The sequence below is a fragment of the Poecilia mexicana genome, unplaced genomic scaffold (assembly GCF_051168715.1).
Source record: "Poecilia mexicana isolate PSO_F unplaced genomic scaffold, ASM5116871v1 scaffold_14, whole genome shotgun sequence".
Taxonomy (NCBI): Eukaryota; Metazoa; Chordata; class Actinopteri; order Cyprinodontiformes; family Poeciliidae; genus Poecilia; species Poecilia mexicana.
In genome coordinates, this window is record NW_028263383.1 from 28,206,443 (window position 1) to 28,231,015 (window position 24,573).

General features: G+C 38.9%; 1 protein-coding gene across 1 annotated transcript in view; it reads right to left on the bottom strand.

Annotated features, from left to right (window-relative positions):
• ncam1a (neural cell adhesion molecule 1a) overlaps window positions 1–24,573 on the bottom strand; it is a 279,917-nt gene that overhangs the window by 22,035 nt on the left and 233,309 nt on the right. Inside the window, exons 13-17 of the mRNA XM_088012457.1 lie at window positions 21,325–21,450; window positions 16,832–16,846; window positions 14,985–15,032; window positions 7,268–7,392; window positions 5,655–5,835 (exon numbers count right to left, since the gene is read on the bottom strand). Of these exons, the coding sequence (XP_087868583.1) occupies window positions 5,655–5,835; window positions 7,268–7,392; window positions 14,985–15,032; window positions 16,832–16,846; window positions 21,325–21,450 (495 nt within the window). The remainder of the gene's footprint in view (window positions 1–5,654; window positions 5,836–7,267; window positions 7,393–14,984; window positions 15,033–16,831; window positions 16,847–21,324; window positions 21,451–24,573) is intronic.

Sequence of the window (24,573 nt, forward strand, 5' to 3'; positions counted from 1 at the left end):
GAATGAAAAAAAAAAAGAAAAGAAAAGTCTTAGTATGTTAGCAGCACAGCCAACGAGTGATGTTTTATGGCAGGAATGGATGGAAGGTGATGGGATGACGACAACAAGAAAGGAATTTCAGGCAACAATCCTTATCTGCGTTAGCATGTACAGTGGACCTTAAAGTATTCACTGAGGTTAGAGATCACAGCCGCCCATAAATATCTCAGACTTCCTGCCTAGTTTAACATTTCAAACACCAAGTATTCCTTAATATGCACCAATACGCACGTAAGAAACTATCTTATGTCTTCTTTATTTCCGACTTTGGTGTTACGGCCAATCAGCGGCAAGAAAAATTAAGGCCATTCCTGAACTGGTTATCCTGCCAAAGCCGGTAGTGGTGTTGCTAGGTATTTTAGCTTCCCAAGCTGCGTTTTAAAAATGATTTTAGACATGCTCTAGGAAAAAAGGTGGATTTTTTTTTTTTGCAAAAAAGCTTTTAAATCAGTCATGATGTGAAGTTAAATGAAAATCTGAACGTAGAAAACTAATCTACTAAACTAATGTGAGTTTAGCCATCACCCCCTCATAAGTAGTGGCCAATGGTGTAATGCACAACAGATGCAGGTGTAAGGTTACATCCTGCAGACACAATAACTTTTACTACCATTTTTTTCAACTCTTACACTAAGCAATCAATGGAAAATCGTGGCTAAAGGAGAGCTTCTAACTTGTTTTCAATAAAGACATTTCTTAGTTGTCATTCAGATAAAGTATCCAACAGAAAAGAGACGTTTTGTCATGATCTCAAGATAAAAGTCTGGAAAAATTATTGTTTTACTCAGAGTATCGTATCAAAATAGTCCTCGCCTTGTACTGTCCAGAGTAACTGTGATAACCATTGCTTATGACCAGCAAGCAGTTTTTAGAATTTCTAGTCAAAAGTGAAACAATTTAAAAAAAATTAACTCGTTACCTTGAAAAGGAAGCTCAGTTTGTTTATTGAGATAGAGCTATGAATGTTTTTATTTAAACAACTTTCTCTTTGGGTTTCCATGAGTTTGAGTCCAAATCTGAAAAACTGCCTAAAAGCGACTAAAAAGATTGAATGAATCTAAATGATTTTGATGTTCAGGATTCACGTTTCTTAACATTTCAGAAACACAGACTGGCAGGAAACCTTTGAGTATAAACTGGATTCTGATTCTGTCATGTCTCGTTTAATTAGAGCAGAAATAGAAATCCATTGAATGAGAAAACAATGTAACCCTGACGACAGAGTAAACTGTCGTCAGTTTACTCTGACTAAACTAACAGTTTAGTTAGTTCATAACTAAACTGCTTGTTTAGTTATGAATAACTAATGAATAACTAAACAAGCAGATAAAAGTTCAAAGAAATCTTGTTTGCACACTTCTGAAAAATTGAATTAACAAAAATGTCATCTACATCAGGCCTGTTATCAGGAAGCATTCTGGGTAAAAGCATGCACAAAGAAAAGATAAAAGTAGGGAGCTAACCGCAGCAAAACCATTTCTTCTGCCACCATCGCACCAATGGAGAGGACGATGGACCAACATGCAAAAACCACACATTCAGTACAGAAGCTTGGTATGAGGTTTGAGTCATGGATGGATGAGTGACTGGCTGCATGGTTTAGATCCTCAGCAGCAGTTTTACTTTAGCTTTAACCTTAGCTGGGGAGATTTGGATGATCGTTAGTGCTTGCTACAGTTATCTCCAAGTAACTGAGAAGCATGTGCATCTTAATAAAGTAGAATATGTTTTAAAAGTTAGTTTGTCTCAGTAATTCGGTTGAAAATAATCAAAACTATTTCCACATGGTCTTGTTCCGCATTTTAATGGAAAGTTGAGTGAAAGGAAAAAAGGTGGGGAGGCACCATAATTCAAATACTGTATTTTATCAAGTCCCATTTCAGCACAGCTGATTACCAGGACATTTCAGAGCTTCGAATCCTAATGTTATTACTATGGTATCAAATAAGCATGAGAGAAAGCAGAGTCAATGTTACAGAGAAGCTGAAGGGCACAATCCAAACAAATGTGGCTTCCATTCCATCTCAGCACAACCACAGGTCTCCTCCGTACCATGCTGCATTGATGCAGTCATTCATGCAAAAGGATCCCTGACCAACTGCTTTGTGCAGAGTTCTTGGTCAGACATACGGACATACTTTGCACTAAGGCTTATCTTTTGTGGTTACTTGTGGATCTTTTTTATTAACCACAGGTTTTTCCTTCCGCTTAACTTTCTATTTTTAATTTTTAATTTTTGCATGAATACAGAGATCTCTGTAGAGCCAGTCTTTTTAGCAATAACCTTTTGTGGCTTAATCTCCTTCTGTCTGCTGATTATATAGGCCATAAGAAAATATTTGTGTATTAAAATATTCTAAAAAAAATACGTCGCACAAAATTCAAAATTTCTACAAAACTAAATTCTGTAAGTCAGCTATGCAGTGAAATGCTGATTTATTGATCTAACTTAATATTTAATCTCTCTACAGAGGAGCGAGGCACTGAAACGTAATGCTAAGATGCTAAAACTTGTTCCAGATTCAGAATTCCTTCAAATGAATGCAATATTTATATTTTTTTGAGTTCCCACACTAGGAGCTCATGTTTAAAACAGAAAAAAGAAAAAAAAAAAGAAAAAACAGTCAACAAATTGGGTCTCAACTGCACATCAACACTGCATTCAGACTGGAAGCTGAAATCGATTGTTTGTTTTCGAAGCAGCAGCTGTTTTGAGTGAGTATAACCAGGAGCAGCTGCAGGGACACGCTCAATGAAATGCAGATGTTGCATCTAAAAATAAACCTTTGTTTTTCTTCAGCTAAAACTGGTTCAGAGCAGCTTGGAGTGTAGAAAAAAAGTTGGGGGGAAAAGGAAAAAAAAAAAATAACACTTCAAAAGAACAAGAATAAACTGAAACAAAACAAAAGTTAAATGGAAGTAATTAGAGGAATCAAAGAGGGGAGCGACTTGGATGAAACCCAGGCTAACTTCTGCTATGGTAGAACTAGAAGAGATCCAAACCTCCCACTGCTACATGGCAGATAATAAAACAAGGAAAATAGCGTGTTTCTTCATGTGCCATGCACAGCCAGAAAAGTGCCTTTTGGGTATTTTAGTTATAAATGGCAAACGTTAATTTAAACTGGAGGAGGCACCATGCAAAAAAAAAAAAAAAAAAAAACAGGCTGTAAGGGCTGCATCCCCACCTAACTAGGCCACACAGCATGCATTCAGGTCAGCAACACATCCTGAAAGCTGCGGGAGCCACTAAACCGAGCAGCGAAAGCAAAGACATAGGCAGCATGAGAGGACGTGAAACAGAGAGGATGCCTTTACGCATGGAGAGTAATGAGACCAAGTCAGGGAGGTCTTCAGTGAAACAGGACATCTGCTGTATTTTTCTTACTCTCTATGAAACATAATGTCGATGTTTAGCACAGTTTGTGCCGTGAGTCTGCTCACTCTTCTGATTGGCTGTTGGATGCCACAGGAATTGCCTGAATCCAATTTATGTAAAACAGTCTTGCAAAAGTATTAACACCCCATTAAAACCACAACTTAATATTTGGTGCAAAAAGTATTACGTTATGATTCGTGCTTTCAAGATTTTTCATATGAAATAAAAACCTTCAGTTTGACATGCTTTAATGTTCAGGCCCTCTGTCAGTCACTACTTTGCAGAACAGCGTTTTGTGTCCCTCCAGGTGAGAGTCTTTTGAGGCATATCTCAATTTTGTCTGACAGCACAACTTCTCAGTTTGACTTAGGTCTGGATTTGACTAGGCCATTCTAAAATATCCAGAAGCTTATGTCCATTGCATCTCTGGCTGTACGTCTGAAGTCTTCTGCAGCCTTTAAAAGTTTCCAATTAATTCCGACCTGCTTCCCAGTCCCAGCAGAAGAGTAGCAAACCCAAAGCATGATGCTCACACCACCATGTCTAATGGTGGGGGTGGTGTCTTCAGGCTGTCAGTTTGCTGCCACAGATAATGCTGTACTTTTGTTTCATCAGCTCAAAGAAGATATTTGCAGAAGTCTTTTGAGGATCATCAGGATGTTTTTGGGGGGAAAAGTGAGATCGGCCCTTTGTGTTCTTTTGGGTCAGCAGTGGTTCTCACCCAAAAAAAACTCTCCAATGGAGGCCATTTTTGTCTTGAATCATGACCTCTGACCTTAACTGAGGTAAGTTGGGCCAGAGCAGAGTCCTAGATGCGTCTCTGGGACCTCCTGGATGAGTCGTCGAGGGTCCTGGAGTCGGTTTGGAAGCTCAACTCTTTCTGGAAAGTTTTATGGTCCTCACTGGAGTCCCAAAGCTTCACAAATGGCTGCGTAACTTTTTCCAGACCAATCAATGCAATAAGCAAACAAGCTGTTATGTAAGGTAGGATAACGATTAGATCTGCTTCACGTTGTTTACTAGACTATTTTTATTTGTGTTCGTGGCAACTAATAGGATATCAGCCTGATTCAGTAAACTAACCTGAGAAAATCAAATAGAGAAGGAAGACATGAAAAGATAGAGAATGAAAATAGAGAGAATAGAGAAATAGAAGATGACAGACGGTGTTTAATCTGTCCCACTGCTCAGGTTTAGTGCGATGGGGAGGCAGCCCAAGGTCACGAGGTTCCAGTGAAACACAGCGGAGCAGAGGCTTGACAGTGACCAGGTCTGCCATGCAAGACACACTGCAGTTTTAAAACATCTGAACATTTTATCTACAATAGGTTGCAGAAATATTCAGCCTCTTTTGACTTATTCAAGCCTTTACAGTACAACCACAGACTGCAAGGCAGTTGAATGGGATTTTTTTTGTGAAAGCCTGACATACAGTAAATATGAAGTGGAGTAAATTTATATTCCTGGGTCTGTACTTTTTAGAAGCGCTTCAGCCTCGTCGGGTTTTTCTCCAACAGCGTTCCCACGAATAAATACTTTTGTCTATTCTATTGCAAAACAGTTTAAGTCCAATCAGATTTGACAGAGCTTGATTTATTTTTTTTTTATCTTGCCACAGATTCAGTTACATTCAGCTCTGGCCATTTAAAATCCTAATTATGCTTTAATCTCAACATCTCCACTGCAGCTCTCATTGTAAGTTTGTTTCAGTTGTAACTTAAACTTTCCAAGTTTCTTTAAGGAGTCACTGCAGATGCTGACAGGTGTGTGCCAGAGGTCTGTGTTACAGCAGATCTGAAGAAACCTCTGACTGACTCCACTGCTGTCCCATGAAGAACATTATGATTGTCCATTATGTTATTGTTGCTAAGCATCTTTTATTTAGAACAATTATGGAAGATCCAAAACAGCATCTTCTCACAACTCTTGCATAAAGGCCATGAAGGCAGGACTAACAGCTGGCATCACCTGGTATCAAAGTAAAAGGGGATGAACACCAACGCATGCCAAAATCTTCAGATTTTTACCTCATTCTTCTCAAACGTCAAATTTATGAACTACTTCATTTTGGCCTACCAAATAAAAATCCCAATAAACTGCGTTGACGATCCTAGATCATTCATGTCAGATCATGAGTGCAAGTCGGAGACTTTAAATCCAGAGGCCCTCTGGTCACGGTGGGAGCCTGAGATGATGTCGTGTGTGGATGTCTGAGGCGGAATGATGGAAGTGGTACCTGGGACGGTGGTGGGCTCCGAAGCAGTTCTGAAGGAAGTGATGGATGGCTCGGATCGGCCCCGCTGATTCTCCGCCACCACGAGGACCTCGTAATCCGTGTTCCAGTCCAGGCCACTCAGCATCGCGTAATTGCTGGTAGAGGGGAGGTGCGTTTCCGGTTTCCAGTCAGACATATGCTTCTGGTGGGGAGGCGGGGCGCAGACAGGACAGGCGTCAGCACAGCGTGTCATAGGGAGGATCTTATTTCAAAATGAATGCACACCTGCCACCAGTCCAATTACAATAAAACATGTCGAAACCAGATTTATGCATTCACTAGATTGAAATTAAGTAAGCACACTTTTTTCGGATTTAGGTCAGTTTGGATTAACATGCACAAAGATCCCTACACCTGTAAACAGTCTGGTAAAGTTCAGATGATTGACCAGCTTATTCAGTTTCAGATGGGTTCATTCATAACTTATTGATGTACTTTTAATCACATGTCAAACACATGCCTTCCTTGTGGCACATCATGGAAAATCTAAAGAAACGAGTCAAGATATCAAGAAGAGAAACATGGACATTGACCATGTGAATCATCAGAGGGTAGGAGAACATCATGTTACATTCATCTGTCAAACAGGGTTATTTTACAGTTTTCAGGGAGGTTTTCCGGTGTACTTCCCAGAAACCTCAACCAGAAAGTTAAATCTTGATCTTTCAAACGGACAATGAACCCAATCTGGGCAATGCCACCATGTCTTGTTGCTCTTAAAGTTGCAGATTAAACTTTGATGTCAAGACTTTGTTTTTGTCTTGTCTTTAGAAGGTCAAGAGAAAAATAATGAGAACATGTGTACATTTCTGAATTTGAAGACAAATATATTCCACAATATTAATCATTTTTATTATTCTGGCATTTAACAAATATAAATCAGCTTGATTTCCTCAAGTGACCTAAAACATAAAATGTTTCGTCTGATTTGATCTGATTTAGTTTTTGTGAATATCTTTGCTTCAGCTGGATTCATAATTTGACCAGGACTGTCTGGAATAAGAGATCGGCATCGACTCACTCGGAGCTTCCTGGTTAAATAAAGCCTTTAATATATTTTAGTTTTACAAACTCTGAACCACAACCAGCAGCTAACATCTGCTGAGGTGGCCCGAACGTTAGCTAAGCTCCTCTCAAAGAAAAATCCTCTCAGAAGCCAAATCTAGTGCTTCTGTATGAAAATGATTTTTTTTTTAAATTACCATTTAACAGAACTCAGTTGTAAACAACCCCTGGTTGGAAGCCAACTGGGGGATTTAGTGTTTTACTGGTAATTTTCATTTCTCCCCAGTGAAAAATGCTCATTTAAAATTGGCAGAACGCAGTCTGGGAGCATGTGTTTGTTTCAAGACGATACAAACTGTAGCCTTAAAACAATAGCTTGGATTAAAGTGAGGCTAAATGTGTTTGTGTTGCTGCTGGCGCCTCTCCTCATGATAGAACCCAGCTGGTATCTCCTGCTTCCATTTGGCAGCAGGATGTCTCCAGGACTTTGTTATTTCTCATGTTAATCGGTGTAGAAACGGAGAAAATGCAAAGTGGCACCCTGCTGCCTCCTTGCCCGGTGTACTCACAGCCTTGTATCTGATCAGGTAGCGTATAATGGGCGAGCCTCCGTCGTCCTGCTTGGTCCACTTGACTTTAGCAGAATTACTGCTCTTTACAAGTATGACTTCTAGTATGGGAGAAGTTGGTTCCCCTGCACAAGATCAGAACATAATTATTAGTTACATCAATATTTTTTAGCCCAGTTTGTGTTTTAGATGCTGGGCATTTTAAGTTTACTTGCACAAACTGAGGGACATATCTGGATTTCATTAAAAAAGGGGTTCTGTGAAGGAGTTCAGAGTAGTCAGTGATTTCTTTGCATGTAAAAATGTCAATGAAGCAGATTTTTCAAAATGTATACTTTACTCTTCTTAAGTTGCTCAGGTTTTTTTTTTTTGTAAGTTTGTTGTGATAGACAACTCTTCAATGTAGGAAAGACAATAAAGCATTGCATTTAATTTTTAACATCCCTAATGGGTAAAATAAAATAGCTACTAGCTTAAGCTTGACCATGTCTACAGTCAGAGCAAATCTCTAAAAGTGAGGATGCTGCATTACCTCCGTTACAACCATCCTATTCAGGTGTGTTGGATGCATCAGGTGTTTCACTTACTACTAATCTCTACTTCACAGAACCCAAAATAATCCAAAGTTTTCTTCTACAGTAAATGCTGAACACAGTTTTGGAACCGACTTCATTTTAAATGGAACCGTTTCTTTACAAGCTGTTAGAATAAGATGACTGTCAAATGTATATGCGATGTTAATTATATTGTCATACAAGCTGTCCTTTGTTTACCCTGTATAATTCTGTAACACTGTTGACACTAAAGGACCAAACTCAGAAAAAGCCTTTTTGGGATATTTTTATGCCCCAACAGTTATTGGTACCTTTGTAATGGCCTATAAACAGCCTACAAATAAGCATACATTTCACAGCATTTGTTGTCTAACACTGAATGTTTTTTTTTTTGTTTTTTTTAGATAAACTCAACATTTAACATGACTGCATGTATTCATAACTGAATATTAATCCCAAGTTAGGAAACTATAGATGTTTTAAGCTAAATCTGTAACAATTAACATGAAATAAATGTAACTGAATGTATTTTTAATTTATGAGTTCAGGTAAATCAGAGGGTCAGGAAATGGATTAGTAATCCATGACTTTTGATGCTTTGATGAGAGAGAAATGATAGAAATGAGGAGTTATTTTAGCCACTCTTCAAAATAGGAAATGCTAAAGAACACCAATTTCAAATAAAGACGTGTTTTTCTCTTCATAATTCAGGAAAATGGCTACAATAAAACTAACTCAGTTGGTCTGTAACGTCTTGCAGTTTAAAAGCAGCCGAGTTGCCAGACATTCCACACATACCAAGGATCATACTGGAAGCACTTTGCTGCTATTTAGAGATTGGAGTGTGAATTAGGAGCATTCATTTCTATTTAAAAGCCCTGGTTCAGGAATAGTGGCTCAGTAAAATAATCCACATACTTTAGACTTGTTTAGTTACAACTGAGGTGAATTAAATTCTGTATTGTAAATAAATTCAGTCTAAGGGAATGGATGGGTAAAAGAAATATTCAGTCCTTTCCACAGTTTCTGTTTTTGTGATTTTCTTTTTGCAATCAAAATCACAGATTTTGTGGTGCTATTCTAGAAATATTTGCAATTCATTTCTTCATTATTTTTACTCAGTAAGCCTTTTCCAGAATCTACATATAGAAGAAAAAAGATGAGGAAAAAGCACAAGTAATTTTATTCTTTAATGAACTTCAATAGCTGTACATCAAGAAAGGCTGAGGCAGAAGTGTAGTAGAAGTAAGAAATGCTGCCACCTGCAGGTGGGAGTTAGCAGTCATTTGTATTTTTGACCGTCTTCGCTGAATATTTGCAATAAACTCAAAATGGCGCATTAGGGAGAAAAAAAATGCAAGGACTTGTTGATTTTGAATGATTTTCCATGATAGCGCAACTGCAAAAAGAAAGAAAGAAAGAAAAAACACTGGAGGGACTGAATATTTAGATTTACACATCACAAACATTTTTACCTGGGGTGCCAATAATTGCCAAGTGCACTTAGATGGCATTTAGTCAAAATAGGATTTTAAAACGTAAATCTCAGCTAAGCTGGTTTGTTTCTTGTCACTAGATGGTCGATTTAAATCTGTTTTTCATCATAGCAAAGTGAGATTTAAATAAGTCACAAAAAAAACATCATTTTTAAAAAAATCAATGTATCCTAGTAACCCTGTTGGAGTGGTTTCATTCCAAAAACCTGAACCACTCTTACCGCTGCACTTGTACATGAAGAGAGATATCATTTGTGTTCAACAAATGAGCTTGCTTTTTCCGTGTGACATTTGGAAAAAAAACAACAACAAAAAAAACCCATAGCAGCTAATTTGAAGCACTTGTTGAGTAAGAAATAAACCAACATTTAAGGCCAGAGTGAGAAATGGTATAAGTGTTAGAAATGACTGCGTGTGGATCATCAGCTGAAGGACAGCATGAGGGTTTAGAAAGGCTGCTCTCTGACGGAGGTGCTGCTCTCCTCCAGGCTCCTCATTATCAGCTCCATCCTCCTGAGTAATTTCTGCTCGGTCGCAGGATAATGAGCCTGTAGGCCTTGATTGGACATGTTATCCTATTACTTTTAATAACATTTACATAGGCTTATGGGACGGAAGGTCAGCGTGGTTCTCGGTGCATTTTTGTCTTGAATGTTTGCCTCTTCTCATGCGGTTTTGTGATGGTTGTGGAGATTGCGACTAAAAAAACAAAAACTCATTAGCTGTGAGCTGATTGGTTATGTAAATTTCCAAAACAGATCGCACACAGCTCGAAGTTTAATTTTCCGCAAAGCGGAGGAGAGGAGGAAATCTAATTCATGCATTTATTTTAAATTGCCCTAAAAAAGTTTCTCTTGCATGGATATTTAATATTCTACAGATCGGCACTAGCAGTTGAAGTTATTGAGATGAATATGCATGACGACACTTTATTCTTTAGGTTAGAGTGCTGCAGACTACAATCCAGCAGGCTGGGGTGAGCATGACTGAGGCTGGAAATAAATTAGAAAGCGTTAGTAAAAGCAGCAGCAGTGAAGCATTCAGAGAGGTTATCTGCAAGCATCGGTCTGGATTAGGAACAAACTTTCTGAAGCTATAACACTCGGAGAGACAAAGTGAAGCGGTTAGGATGAGAGACTCGGACTGCGGGCTGGAAAATGTACAGTAGGTGCCACACAAAGAGGGTGGAGCATGTGGAGCGCCCACCACCCATTACTTCTACATAAGACATGCAGCCGGTGGCACCTTTCATCACATCCCAGCAAAACAATCAGAGACAACAGAAGTTAGAAATGTACAGAAGCAGTTCTAGGTTTTGTGTTCACAGCTCTGTCTGTTGCTGAGCGTAACTGAACAAAAAGCAAAAATGAAGTTAAATTTGTGTTTCCACAAAGAAGACATGACACTAAGGACGCAGACACATGCAAACAGGAAGGAGGTGCAGGGCGGAGGAAAGAGAAGAAATCTAATTTGCAGGACGCGCTGCGGAGACGCGAACGTGTTGCGGTGGGTCCAATCAGTGGAGTATGAGAGGTTAAACTCGTTTACAATGAAAAGCATGGAAAATGATCCTGTGGAGGATCGTGTCTAGCGGTCAGAATGCTGCAGAGGACAATGGGTGGCACCTTGAGAGGATGGATAAGATAAATACAAATATGGGAAAAATATTACTCATTAAGGCATTTTTTTGCACCCAGGAATATGAAAATGTAGAAAAACTAAATGGACGACAAAAGATTAGGCAAAAGTCTGTTTCCAGTATTGGGCTTTGACAATGTAAGGTTTTAAAAACGGCAAACAGTTTTTTTATGGTTTAAAGTTATTCTGTGAGAAAATGCCGAGATGACCAGAGCTTCATCTGACTGATACTGTAACCAGTTTCCACTTTATTCTGAAGGTGGTGTGAGTCCCACATTTAAATCCTGATTTAAATCTGTTCGGATCAGGAATCCTCCAGAAAACTGAGTCAGATCACACACAGGTGCATCTCAACAAACTGAAATTTAGAAGTAAAACTCAAATCATATGGATTTATTACAGATAAAATAAAATAATTCAGACATTTATTTTTGTTAATATGTATTAAAATGGCTCCCAGCTAAGGAAATCTCCTTAATTCAGTCTCTCTAAAAATTCAAATATTACATGAAACTATATTTTAAAAAAAATACTGAAATCTGGACCTATCATATGTTAAATCCAGTTAGTCGGGGCTCATTCTACAACCATGATGATGAATGATATGAAATATCTGTCATGTGATTTCATGCTTAGTACTTCTATGCTAACGTTGAATGAAAAATGACAGAATGATCTAAAGTGTTTCAATCTAATTTCAAAGAAAAGTTACCTTCTGTTGATCACCGAAGACCACATCGTCAGCACCATGCAAGAGCCGCATGGCGCAGTCACATGATGCGCACGGACATGATTGGTCAAAGAAAATACGGGAGGGCCAGAGCGGGAAGAGGGGCGGGGCGGGGAGCCACATGGAAAACATACAAAACATTTTTGAAATGATGAAAACGTGTCAACAAAAAAACAAAACAAATGAAAATGTTAGAGACAAAATAGCAAAACAAAACAAGAGGAGCAGATTAATCCCTGAACTGAATATTTTTAAAAAGGTTACTGGAGATAAGAGGCATGAGGCAACTTAAAAAACAAGCTAATAAAAATCAATGTTGCCTTCAAACTACAGCAAATTAATTTAAAATTAAAGCAAAGCAGTAACGCAGCAGCTGGGTTTGGTTTGGATAGGATGTAGGCATGAATAAAAGAGGAAAGTCTGCAGTTTTCCATGTACCAATCATGAGAACCAAGTGTGAAACAACACATTAAGTATGAACACATGGAAACTTGGCACAGCGTCAGACCTCAGGAGTCAGAGTCCGGCAGGTCTTGGAAGTTTCACTGCTTCAGCTCACCTGGTTCTGCAGGGCCCAGATCCATTACCGGGCCCCTGCAGAACCAGATGGAGTACTGAGGAGGGTCTGCAGCCGGCTGACACATCTAAGACCTGACAGACGCCACATTTGCTACCTTTGTCACAGGGATGCAGGAACAACTGAGTGATGAAGCGCGAACCGTGAACATGAGGAGCCTGAACCTGCGACTGAGACGTGACCAGTCTGGTTGAACTACAGAGAGCACACGGTTCATTCTGATGATTCCTGGAGGTTAGCGCATAAACGAAGGCAATGCACATGGAAACGTTAGTCAGTTAAGAGTGAGCTTTTTTTTTTTTTTTTTTAATGAAATTAAAGTGTGGCGTCAGTGATTCCTGTTGCAACCTCTTGTTCAGAGCAGCAAGTTAAAAGCCCCCCCCCCCCAGTTTCTGCAAAAGATGCCACATAGAAACGAATCGACACCGTCTGACAACGACACAGTCCGGAGTCAGAGTAACTATCTTATATTTAAGCAAAAATACACATTCACAATATTATAGTATTCAAAACTAAACTAAATCATTCATATCATGAACTGGTTTTTATTCCCCCCCCCCAGAAAAGCAACTTCTAAAATACTAGAGCTCAGCTGCTCGCTGCATGCTTGCTCCATGCCTGCAGTCTGGAGCAAGCATGTGGCACCAGTGGGCAGAAGCGTCTCCTTTTTAACAAAGGTGAGCATCCAACAAAACCAGACTCAGTAGGAACCGTAAATAAAAAATAAACAGAGAACCACTGCGCCTGTTGTTCCTTCTCTGGGAGAGAAACACATGAAACACACACAAGCACATGATCATGGAAGCGATAACTATTAATAAGTTTGTCCATGAGACAGGAAGCACTTTCTATGACTAAAAACACCAGAAGAAAATGCAAAAAGTTGATGGCAGCAAAACTATCACTGTCTTTGTCCAGGAAGTTTTACACCTGAACCAAATAATGTAGTGAGTCAGGGGAACTCTTCTAAAAGAACGAAAGACAGAACACAACGTTAAGGGCCACAGTCAGCGTCTTTAGAGCTAAACAGAACAGAGCTGGATCATCAGTGCAGTCTGTAGAAAAGAAAATCAGCTTTGTTAAGGAAGCAGACATGTAAACACAGAAGAACTGGACCAGTAGTACTTTCTATTGGAAAAAAGAGAGGTTAAAATAAAGTTAATGGCTGCAACAGCTCCATCAATACCAGGACAGAGACAGCTGAACACAGACCCACTGAGCCAGGAATCCTTTCTATGAGGAAGAAAAGGAAGGAAAAGCAACAACAATTCCCTTTTTCTGACACATGACCTGCTGTTTGCTACATATATGAGATAAAGAGTTTCTATGAAGGGATGTAGGTGATCAAACCACAGAAGCTCATTTATATTGATTGTTAACATTTATATGTTTCATAATAAATTCTCCATGATGATCACAGAGGCTCCCTAAACTGCTTCTGGTTGTCCTTTTTAAGGATCTATTCATCATGAAACATGAGTCAGAAATCAGTTTATGTGCAGAGAGAAGGTAGAACAACAAATGGACAGAAAAGAAAAAGGGCACCTTTCAGTAAAACCATTCTTCTGTGGCCTGACTTACCCCGACATGCCACACAGTCCAGACACCCGCTAGGAGGAAATGAAAGTACAAAAACTCCTGCGCCCAAAAGCAATGAAGAGTAAAACACAAACTCAATATTATAAACCTACAATGAATTTAGACTGAAGCCAGAAAACCTCAATAGTTTCATGAGCTGATGGGTTGGGAGGAATTCTTGACAGACATGACTGGATTATGAATCGATGATAATTAGTTCCAGGATGAAAAGTAGCTGAGGCCCTTTAAAACCCACAACTTTTACAGCAACATGCTAGTGTTTTATCGCTACCTCTACTAAAAGCAGGTTAGTTCTGAGATCACTGATTCGCCACAGGAAACATAAACGTCCTCCGTCACAATGAAACAAACTTCACAATTTTAACCTGCGGGGAACCCGAATACATAAATGTGTTATTTATAACCACAAACCGGGTTCCCATGCAGTCTGGAAAGGAAGGGAATTTAAGAATATACAAAAATTAGGATTAGTTTGAAAAAAGAAAAATGAATAAGTAAAAAAATATTTCTTTTCTCAATGTTTTTTTGAATTCCAATTATTTAAAAGTTGTGTCCAGTTGGTCCATCTTTACATGTGACCATCCATAATTTTTTGCCCATTCAACTATTCGTCTGTCCATCCACCCTTCCATCTGTTGGTCCATCGACCCCACCGCTCAAACATCTGTTCTTTCATCCATATGTCTGTCCATCCTTTCAACTGTCTCTCCATCCATCATCTCACCAGCTACTCCATCTTTCCATCTGTCGCTCCATATTTTTATCCATCCATACATCTAGAAAATTTTGTCATATATTCAAGATGAACTTTAGAGTTTAAAAATCAGTTAAAACATTCAGTGAAACTTTTGAGAAAGGTATGCAACTTCCCGTGTGTGGGAGCCCTGTCACATTTAAACTGTTTAGTGTTAGTGTGATTAAGGACGAATCAACAGAGTTAGAAAAGCAGGTAAGCTGCCAATATCAGCTAATTCTGTGTTGGACTGGTTATGCTCATCATACAGAACACGATCGCCTCCTGTGAGGCACACCAAACGTTAACGAACATCTACGCTACGTGTGAAGCCAGGCAGGCAGGACAGGGAGATGTGACAGACACACTGCTGGACTCGCATATACTCACTAATGGCCATAGTGGTGGCAGCGATAGCAGGTGGGATCGATGATGCAACTGAAAAATGGTGAGAACAGCATGAGAGAAGCAGTAGTCCTCAGTGCTTAGTGATGATCACAAACGGCAGGAACGCTCCCATGCAGCTGCTGCTGCTGTTAATGTGACCCCAGCGTCTGACTGGACGACAGCTGAGCACCAACAATGTGTTCAAGTCCTAATCAATGTGTTAAACCTTCAGGTGTGGAGATTTATTACACCTGCTGTACTGACTGCATTTCAAATATATTTGAAAATGTAGGTTTGTCAGTAACTATAAAGTTTGGCCTACGCTGGTGTAATTGGCATTGATGACAATAAACAACCTGTCAGAGCTGATGAGTTCTACATGGAATTACATCTACACCCAGTTTTAATATTCATGGTTCAAATCATGTCAAAATAATAATAATAAAAAAGACAATATGTTGGTAAGCTCAGTTGAGGTGATGAAGAATAATTAGTGAAAAAAATAAATAGCAGCTTAGCATATTTTAATTCAGTTGTGACTCTTGGATCAAAATTACTTTTCCATTAAAATTTGATTATGCTTTTTCTTTCTTTTTTTTTTTGGAGCAAAACAGAAAAACAAACAATGGTTTTGTTGATGAAAATGTCAGAGTGCATGTTTTAGTCATTACATCTTGGTCCCATTCAAGAAAACAAGAACAAAGTTCGATGAATATTTGTTTTCCCAAAAGTGAGTCCAACATCTTACGGTCTTCCGGGATTCTGTGTTCCTCACAGTGTAGGAATAAGAGCATTTCTGAAGTAAACACCATCTGCATCATAACTGGAGTTTATTCCCTGGATGCTGCCTCCATTCTGCCCCGTGTCTGACTAATTAAGGTGCAAATTAAGTCAAGCTTTTAGAATAAGCATAGCGGCTTTACCTGCCTTCCGACTGTATTCACACTCTTTGAACCTTTTTACATTTTATCACATCAAGACCTGAAATTTCACAGTGATTTATTGGGACTTTATGTGATGGATTAGCGCACAGTGCTGCATAATTATGACATGTAAGACAAACAGCACATGATTTCAAAGGATTTTATAAGAAAAAGTCTGAAGACTGTGACTTCATTTTGTATTCAACACCCCTGAGTTGGTACTTTGCAGAACCAAAGGTTCATCCTGCCTCCACAATCAGGTGACACATTGAACAGAGCTTTACGAGATGTTCAAAAACTCAGATGTGATTGTGAAACCCAACTCTGTTTTAAATTTAAAATCTAACTCTTGTTTTAAATTTAAAATTTAACTCTTGTTTTACATTTTTTAAACAGCCTTGGTCCTCATGATTCTGTTTTGCTCTCTAAAGTTTTCATTGAACCTCGTAGTCGTAACGTGACAAACTGTGGAGAAATTCAAGGTGCATGAATACTTCTTTTCAGACAAAGTCACAGACTTTCTGGAATATTCTGACTGTTTCAGTCTAAATTATTTATTTTGGAGACAGAAAGTTTTTGCACTATTGCAAGAAAAAAAAAGAAAGAAAAATGATCAGGATGGACATTGATTCTGACATGACTCAGGCCTCCTCTAGTGTTCATGTCTTTTCTCCATGTCTGAAAGTGATTTGAGCCACTGCTGCATTTCACACAAAAGAAGAAACAGGAAAAATCACTGTTGTCGTCGCACCTTTGTGAAACTATCTTCAATCGACTTTACAGTAAGGAAATGGACATGTGATGAATGAATGGGAATCGGTAAAGACGTCACTTTGTCGTTAACATTGTTAATGATGAGGAATGTTCAATGGAAACGATGCAAACTGCAGATAATAAGCAGATAAGAAAGGGAGAAGAAGAACTTACTTGTGAGAGAATATTCTGAGAAGTCCAGTGGAATACAGAATAGATGGAGGGGAAAAACATGAGAAAACAATAACACAAAGAGAACAGAAACAATAAAATGAGAAATATGATCAATGAAAAAGGGCAGCTGTGTCCTGCTGCATCATTAACTCTGTGCCATTCCCCTACACCGCCTCACTGAGCCTTATGCATTTGCCTTCTCTTCTTTTTCACTTTTTTTTAAAAAGATGCTGTCATAACACACAACTAGGAAGTGAAATGTAATGACTTCCAGCACCTCCATCTACTAACATTTTAATTCGAGAGTAACTTAAAAATCTCTTCTAGGGTTTTAATACCAGAAATTACAATATAGGATAATCTCTAACATACAGAAATGTTAAGAAGTATTGACACCCTTAGAGATTCCTCATAGATTTTAGCTGTTTTGTCTCTAGTTCATGTTTTAGATCATCGGTCTAAGTATCAATATTAAAGATAATCTATCTGTAGTGAACCCCCAGTTGTTCACGGTTCAGCATTGGCAAATTTGTCTGTTGAATGTAAATACAGATTATTGGAAAATTTGCCTATTAAGACATCTTCATAACAATGCTGACTCAGGCACAATAAGGAAAACGTTGAAGGGGACTTCTCTACAGGAGCAGCGAGGTGATGAGGTGCAGATGGAAGCAGGAGACAAAGGATGCCAGACAGGAAAACAAACATCCATTCATGACCCTGACGTGAAGATCTGAATGAGAAGAAGGTTAACGTTCCTCAGAATGGATAGCACGATGGAGCTATCTTGATTTTCTTAGAAATTAATGCTTAATTTCTAAGAGGATTTTCTGAGCTAGAGAACCATCACCTAGTTCTTTCACTCAGAAGGCTTTGATTCACTTATAAATCAATGATTACCCAACACCTTTCAGTTCAATAAGAAAATAATGGATACCTAAATACTTCAGACAAAAAAAAAAAAAAAAAAAAAAAAAAAAAAACCTGAATACTTGTAAAATATGACCACCAGCGCTGAGGAAAAACAAAGACTTGACCTGAATGTGAACTAACAACCAGCTGGCTCCATTCACGGGTAAATAATGAGCCTAAGATCTTTTTATCACTTTATCTGTCAGAAAAACTAAATCCTTCTACAACTCCTCTGCTATGTATCTGATTTATTCATCTGTTCACCCCAAACACTGCTGCTGTTTAGAGCATACACCGATCTGGTTGCCATGGATCCGATGGTCACAAACACTGGGATGAATCTCATAACTCGCTTCACCTTCTGAGTTCTGGGGGGCTTTGATATTGTTTGCCTGATGGGTGATAGTTGCAGGGTGTGGTGGCGTGCTTCAAATGACTTCAGCATATTCTAACAACCTTCATATGGAACAAGTCTTGTCCCAGTCATTTTCACTTTTAGCGCAATTTCAATGTGTTCCTCAAACTTAGGTTACTAATTACCATCAACTTCTTCTTTTGACAGAATAAGAACAGTTGCGTCCCCGTCTCAATGTGTCAATAAAGAGAGACAATTTTCCTCCACTGCTATCTCGTTCCTACACATCCTCAACTTGTGTCATCTAGGCAAAGCTACAATATGCTAGCATATTGTCAACAAAAACTGACTAGAAGGTAATAAAATCCTAAATTTACACACAGTGATCTGATCTCCAGTAAATCATGTCACCAAAACCTACAAACCTGCTAATTTTGAACTTGCAGTTCTGCTGGTGTGCATTCGGCACACTCTGCAAATCAAAAATCTAAACAATAAAAGCCTGTTTGATGCATGATACGTGCATTGCAATACGGCGTGTGAAGTTTCCTTCCTAAGCCCTCCAGAATCAACTTTAATGCAGCGGATGAATTCAAATATATATGGAGATAAAAATTTTAAAAACCCATAACACAATTTCAACTCTCTTCAGGTGCTAAAGGAAGCTTTTTGGTGTTACCATGACAACATCTCCGTCAGTTTCATCTCTCTCTCTCTCTCTCTCTCTCTCTCTCTCTCTCTCTCTCTCTCTCTCTCTCCTGCCTCACTTTCTTTGCTGCTTTTATCAGATGTGCAGGGACTCAAAAACAAGCCACTGGGCTCTAAGAAACAAGAGCCAGAACAACGTGACTCTGCCAACCACTGCTTGAGCGAGACCGACCACAGCAATGAGCAATGAGTCTGGGATCGAACAGAAATTTACCTCCTCGCTTCTTTGAGCACGGATGGGGCATTTGGTGGCGAGAGAAACATTTAGATCAATAAAAGTCTCCTTACTCCCGGTGCTAAGTGTAAAGTTGAAGCAGGCCTGCACTAAACTAAAAGTGATGAGGCAGAAGAGCACATTTTAAACTGAAATACTGTACATTTTGTTGGCTTAAGCTTTTTTTTTTTTTTTTTAAGTTGTTCATGCTAAATATCGACATGCATGTAGAAAACAGAACAAATTACTCCTGTTCAGAATCCAACAGAATATACATCTGTTATTCACAGAAAGTGATTCATCATATCATTTTGAAAAATGTGTACAATTTTTCAAAATTCTGCAAGATGTTGTACAATCTGCCCTAATCTATTACATTTTCTCAGTTCACGTTCTTTAAGATAAACTTTCACATATGCTTTCTGTGAGACATTGCTGTCAGAAAGCAGCCAATTAGAACCATCCCTTGTGGTCACTTAAAAAAAAAAAAAAACAGCAACAATGTTCTACTTTAAAAAAATCACCAGTTTATACAAGCAAAAATGTTAGCTGAACTCAAATATTAAAAAACAACATCTGTGCTGTTATGTAGTCAGTATTGATCTCAACCTTTTGCCTGCTGTAACTTGGCAACCTCTGGTAAAAATGTGTAAAAGACTTAAATAAATTTGTCTTTTTTGCAGGAAGAGCTTACACTTTCAAAAGAAATTTTAAAAAAATATCTAAAATTGAGTCCATTCTTTCACCACATGAAACAAACCCTGCATTATTAATGTTCTTTCATTTTTCACAAAATCTGCAGTATTACAACCAATGGCACCCCAACAACCTCTCTATGAATTAAATGTACCAAATGTATATGTTTTTATTTATTTATTTATTTATTTTTAATTTATCACTTCCTGATTTCATAGCAAACACATATGGAGAGACACATGGGGCCCATTTTTCATAGCTATTCTTCAAAATGGGAAATATATGATAATATGGCAATCAGGTAAACCAGGAAAAAAAGTATTCACCTAAACCTTCCCTCATTCACAATCAGAGCAATAACTAATACGTTAAAAAACTTCCTCTTGCCACAATGCACTGAATGGCAGGATGCTGTTTTATCTAAAGGCCTTTGCACATCTTTACCAGTGGTGGCAGTATATATGAAAGATGCTGAACATGTATGATGACCTGAAAGAAAAAATGTGCATGGCAAAAAAAAAAAAAAAAAGGTGTATGTTGAAAACACAGCAGACGACCAGATTCTGACCTGCTGGACTTTTTTTCAGCACTAAGTTTCACTAATTGGATCATTTGATGAATGCATTTACATATTTAAATACGTTAGTTTAGTTTATTAGGACACCTCAAGACTAACGGTCGAAAATGTTATCCTCCTTATCGTCTCTATTGTATTGTCCATCATTTTCAATATGCCGATCGTGTTACGTTCAGCTCTTAAAATGTGTTGGCTCACTGTGAAATGAAGTCTTTCAGCTCACCCAATCCCGGGTTTCTCCCACTAAACCCTCAGGAATGAGAAAGCATTGCCAGAAACCCATTAGTCTGGATTATTCCTGAATCGTTTTATCTCGGCCGCTGTCAGACTTGTGCAGGAGATGTGGAGTGCAGGAGGCACTGGACTTATGATGCATCCTGCTTCCAGGGAACCAACTGGATGCCCCTTCAGAAAAAAGTCTGGAGTTCCCTGTGTGCTTAATAATCTTCCTTCCTCTCAGATGACTTTGCTCCCTTTCATAAAAAAAAAAAAAAAAAAAAAAAAAAAAACAGTTCAAAGCCTCCTGAAACACCTCTGCTCTTCATCATGCACTGCCATCACCATCACAAGATCTAAACTCTCCTCAGGAGGACTTGACCTGTGGCTGCGATATTAAAAATTCATGCTGCAGGTGATCTATAAATACAGAGCTGCGTCTCCCTGCAGTGAAGTGTAAATCAGATTTATAAATACGTATGAAGTGTCTAGAAAGAAAAGTCTAAATCACCTCAGCTGTGGGCAAAGACGCAAAGGCATCTCGTGTGGCACACACATTCACGAGGACAGAAACACACACGTTATACATTCTGCAGAGGTCACTCTATGAGGCGGCTGAGTTAGGAAGCGGCAGCGGCCGGTGGATTCGTGCTCCCGTCTGATGGGAGGAGGACTACGGCGGGGCTTGGCGTGAGAAAAGAGGACTGAAGCATCTGGGCTCTGCTGGACGCGGTGGAGGGAGCTGCATTAGGTTCAAAGCTGGAGGGTCAGGGTGTGTTTGGAGCAGGGAGACGGGAGGAGAGGCAGGCACTTACGGACTGGCTCCGTCTTGAAAGTGCTGGAACGGCTGCTCTCGCCTTCGCCTTTCCCGTTGATGGCGGACATCTTGACCTCGTAGGTCGTCTCCGGTTTCAGTCCGACGATGGTTATCCTGGTCATGTCTGCTGAAGAGACGTCGAGGTCATTACACCAGATGATACATCTAAGGAGAAAAAGCTGATTGCTGTTTAGACACTAATTGGATCAAAACACCGCAGCAGGAACAGAAGTCCGTCATATTTTTCTCTTTTATTCTTTATAAACAGCCAAAGCCGTTCTTCACCATTTAAATCATGCTACATTATCTTGTTTGTGTCGACTTGAGATATAAGGTTGTTGCTTATCTTCAGCCTGGTTATAGAATCTAGGGGCACAAACAGTTATTATCTGAAAGATAATAGGTGTACAAATGTTTCCTTCATTTCCTGCAACAAAACCAAAAGATGACTCATCGTTTTGTTTCCTGCTCACCCTTTTCATCAAACTTCCTCTAGTACTAACTGACTGTCTCCTCCTCCGTTGTCTGCTCCGACTCCCTTCAGAGAGCATCAGTGGATTTGCATTATCGGTTCCCAAAATAGAAATGTAACGATGACAAAGTTATTTAGACATTTTCATCACTCAGAGTGGCTTGGAAATTCAAGTCTTTAGTGAAGGTAGAGTAATGGATAAACAGCCGCTCTGCATCCAACATAAAATAGCAGAACATATAATTCTGAAATATGGGAAACAGATTTGTGTTTCTCACATTATTTATTTTATTTTTTTTAGAAAATATATAAAATAAAATGTGGAGTTTATTCCAGACCATCATTCTTTGCTGGTTAAAACCACCATGTGTCTCTACTAGCTTAAACACTTTTGCACATTGATATTTGCAAAATCGCTTGAAAACATCTGGACAACAACAACTTTCATAATAAGCCACAGATTCTTGGTTGACTTTAGATCTGAACTTTAACTAGGCCATTCTGACACATGATTATGCTTTGGTCCAAGCTATCCTATAATATCTCTGGCTGCGTGTTTTCCTGCTGGAAGCTGACCCTTGACCTTAGTCTCACCTCTTTTTAGCCTCTAACATGTTTTCTTCCAAGATCCTCCTGGATTTAGCTCTGTCAGTCTTCACATCAACTCTGTGTAGCAACCCCCCACAGCATGATAATGCCACTACCATGTATCAACCCAACGATGCTGCGGCCCAACTTTACATATCACTTACATCCCTGATGTGTCAAGGTTTATGTTTGTAAGATTACCAAAAGTGTAAACGTTAAACAGCTATGACTCATTTTGCAACGCATGTTATCAATGGAACATTCCCCAACATTTAATTCAGAGAAAAGCTGCACAATATTAACAACTTTTTCCCCCAGGAGAGGAGTTCTCACCACAGTGAAAGGGTAAAAAGTGAGAGCAGGAAGAAAGGAGGCCAAAAGGCTGAAAAATAATTACTGGGGGAGCATTGTGGGCTCCCAATACAGATTTAATTGCAGGGAAATGAATTAAATTAAGGATCTATTAAAACCCAAGAGTCATCAGGTGTAGAACAAAGGGAAAGCAATCAATAGCAGCTGTGAGTGCAAGTTTCCTGAATCAGGTGAATTAATCTGATAACGTAAGGATTCTACACACCCGACATGCATGCGCTTCCTCTCGTGTCATAAAGAGCTACTTGGCTGATGCCCCACTGAGCGACACAAAGCAGAGTAATTTCATAGCCGAGAGCTAATTTCAGTTGTGCAAAAAGAAAAAAAAAAAAAAACACCTGTGCAACATGTCTCCACTACTGCGACAGCGTGTATGAGATTAACATCTCAATCAGAGGGAGTTTCAGAGAGAACTATTTACATACAACTAGAAAGCGCTTCACCAGATGGATTCATAGCTTTTAGCGTCGGAATATAATTGATGTCAGCGTCGAAACGGTTCGTGTTTTGATGAAATTTCTCGGCCGCCTGCAGTAATTTGGTTCCTGCTGCTTCTGGAAAAGGTTATCTCCACAGAACCTCACAGTTGCTACATATTCAGCCTCTGTGCTGTGGCAGACAGTCCTTATGCTGCAGGATGACGACGCCTGTACATGTTACTGTTAATTAATCAGTCTAATTCTGAGCATATGAGAAAAGCACAATTTAAAATGAAAGATTCTGCTCTGGTGCCTGAAGAAACACAGTGATCTCTGGGATATTGTAGATTGAATTCATTTGAAAATATGTTATTTATCAAAAAGCGAAATAAAACATTATCATAACTCATAACGCCTAAGTATCGTCAAACAATTGTTGTCAGTGGAAGGATCTCCAGTAGCGGACAGTCTTGCATAAATGTAAGGAAGCCTCTGACTGAAGACTGTTGCAGTATGACAGTAGAGACTAAAATGACATTCCAACAAGTCAATATGTGGCAGAGACTATCTTCTTACAGAAACATGTCCTGAGTGACACCATCAGTTTTTGGCTAGCACTGCTAATCCACCTCATTTGCTTTTGCTGTTTCCTCTTTAGATCTCTGTCTGATGACAGTTTGAACTTCCTCCTTCTCTCTCTGCTCTGCACCCATGAAGCCTTCTTTCCTCTAGGATGTGGGGTCAAAGTTGAGGTGCTATTTGAACTTGTAGAGATGGTAATTACCAGCTTCTGGTTGCAAAAAACCCAAAACAAAACAAAACAAAACAAAAAAAAACAAAAAACAAAAATAAAACTACGGAAGCGCATTGCTATCACGCAGGAAAAAAAAAATTTCGAGCGCTATCACGTTATAACGTGATACGTATCTCGTTAAAACGTGATACGTATGTCGTTAAAACGTGATATGTATGTCGTTAAAACGTGATACGTATCTCGTTAAAACGTGATACGTATGTCGTTAAAACGTGATACGTATGTCGTTAAAACGTGATACGTATCTCGTTAAAACGTGATACGTATGTCGTTAAAACGTGATAGTTATCTCGTTAAAACGTGATACGTATGTCGTTAAAACGTGATACGTATGTCGTTAAAACGTGATAGTTATCTCGTTAAAACGTGATACGTATCTCGTTAAAACGTGATACGTATGTCGTTAAAACGTGATAGTTATCTCGTTAAAACGTGATACGTATCTCGTTAAAACGTGATAGTTATCTCGTTAAAACGTGATATTTATCTTGTTAAAACATGATAATTTTAGGTCCAGGAAGTGGCGGTATTATGCTAGGCTAGTGCAGTGGCTAACATGAATTGGTCAGGTTTCCTTTCATG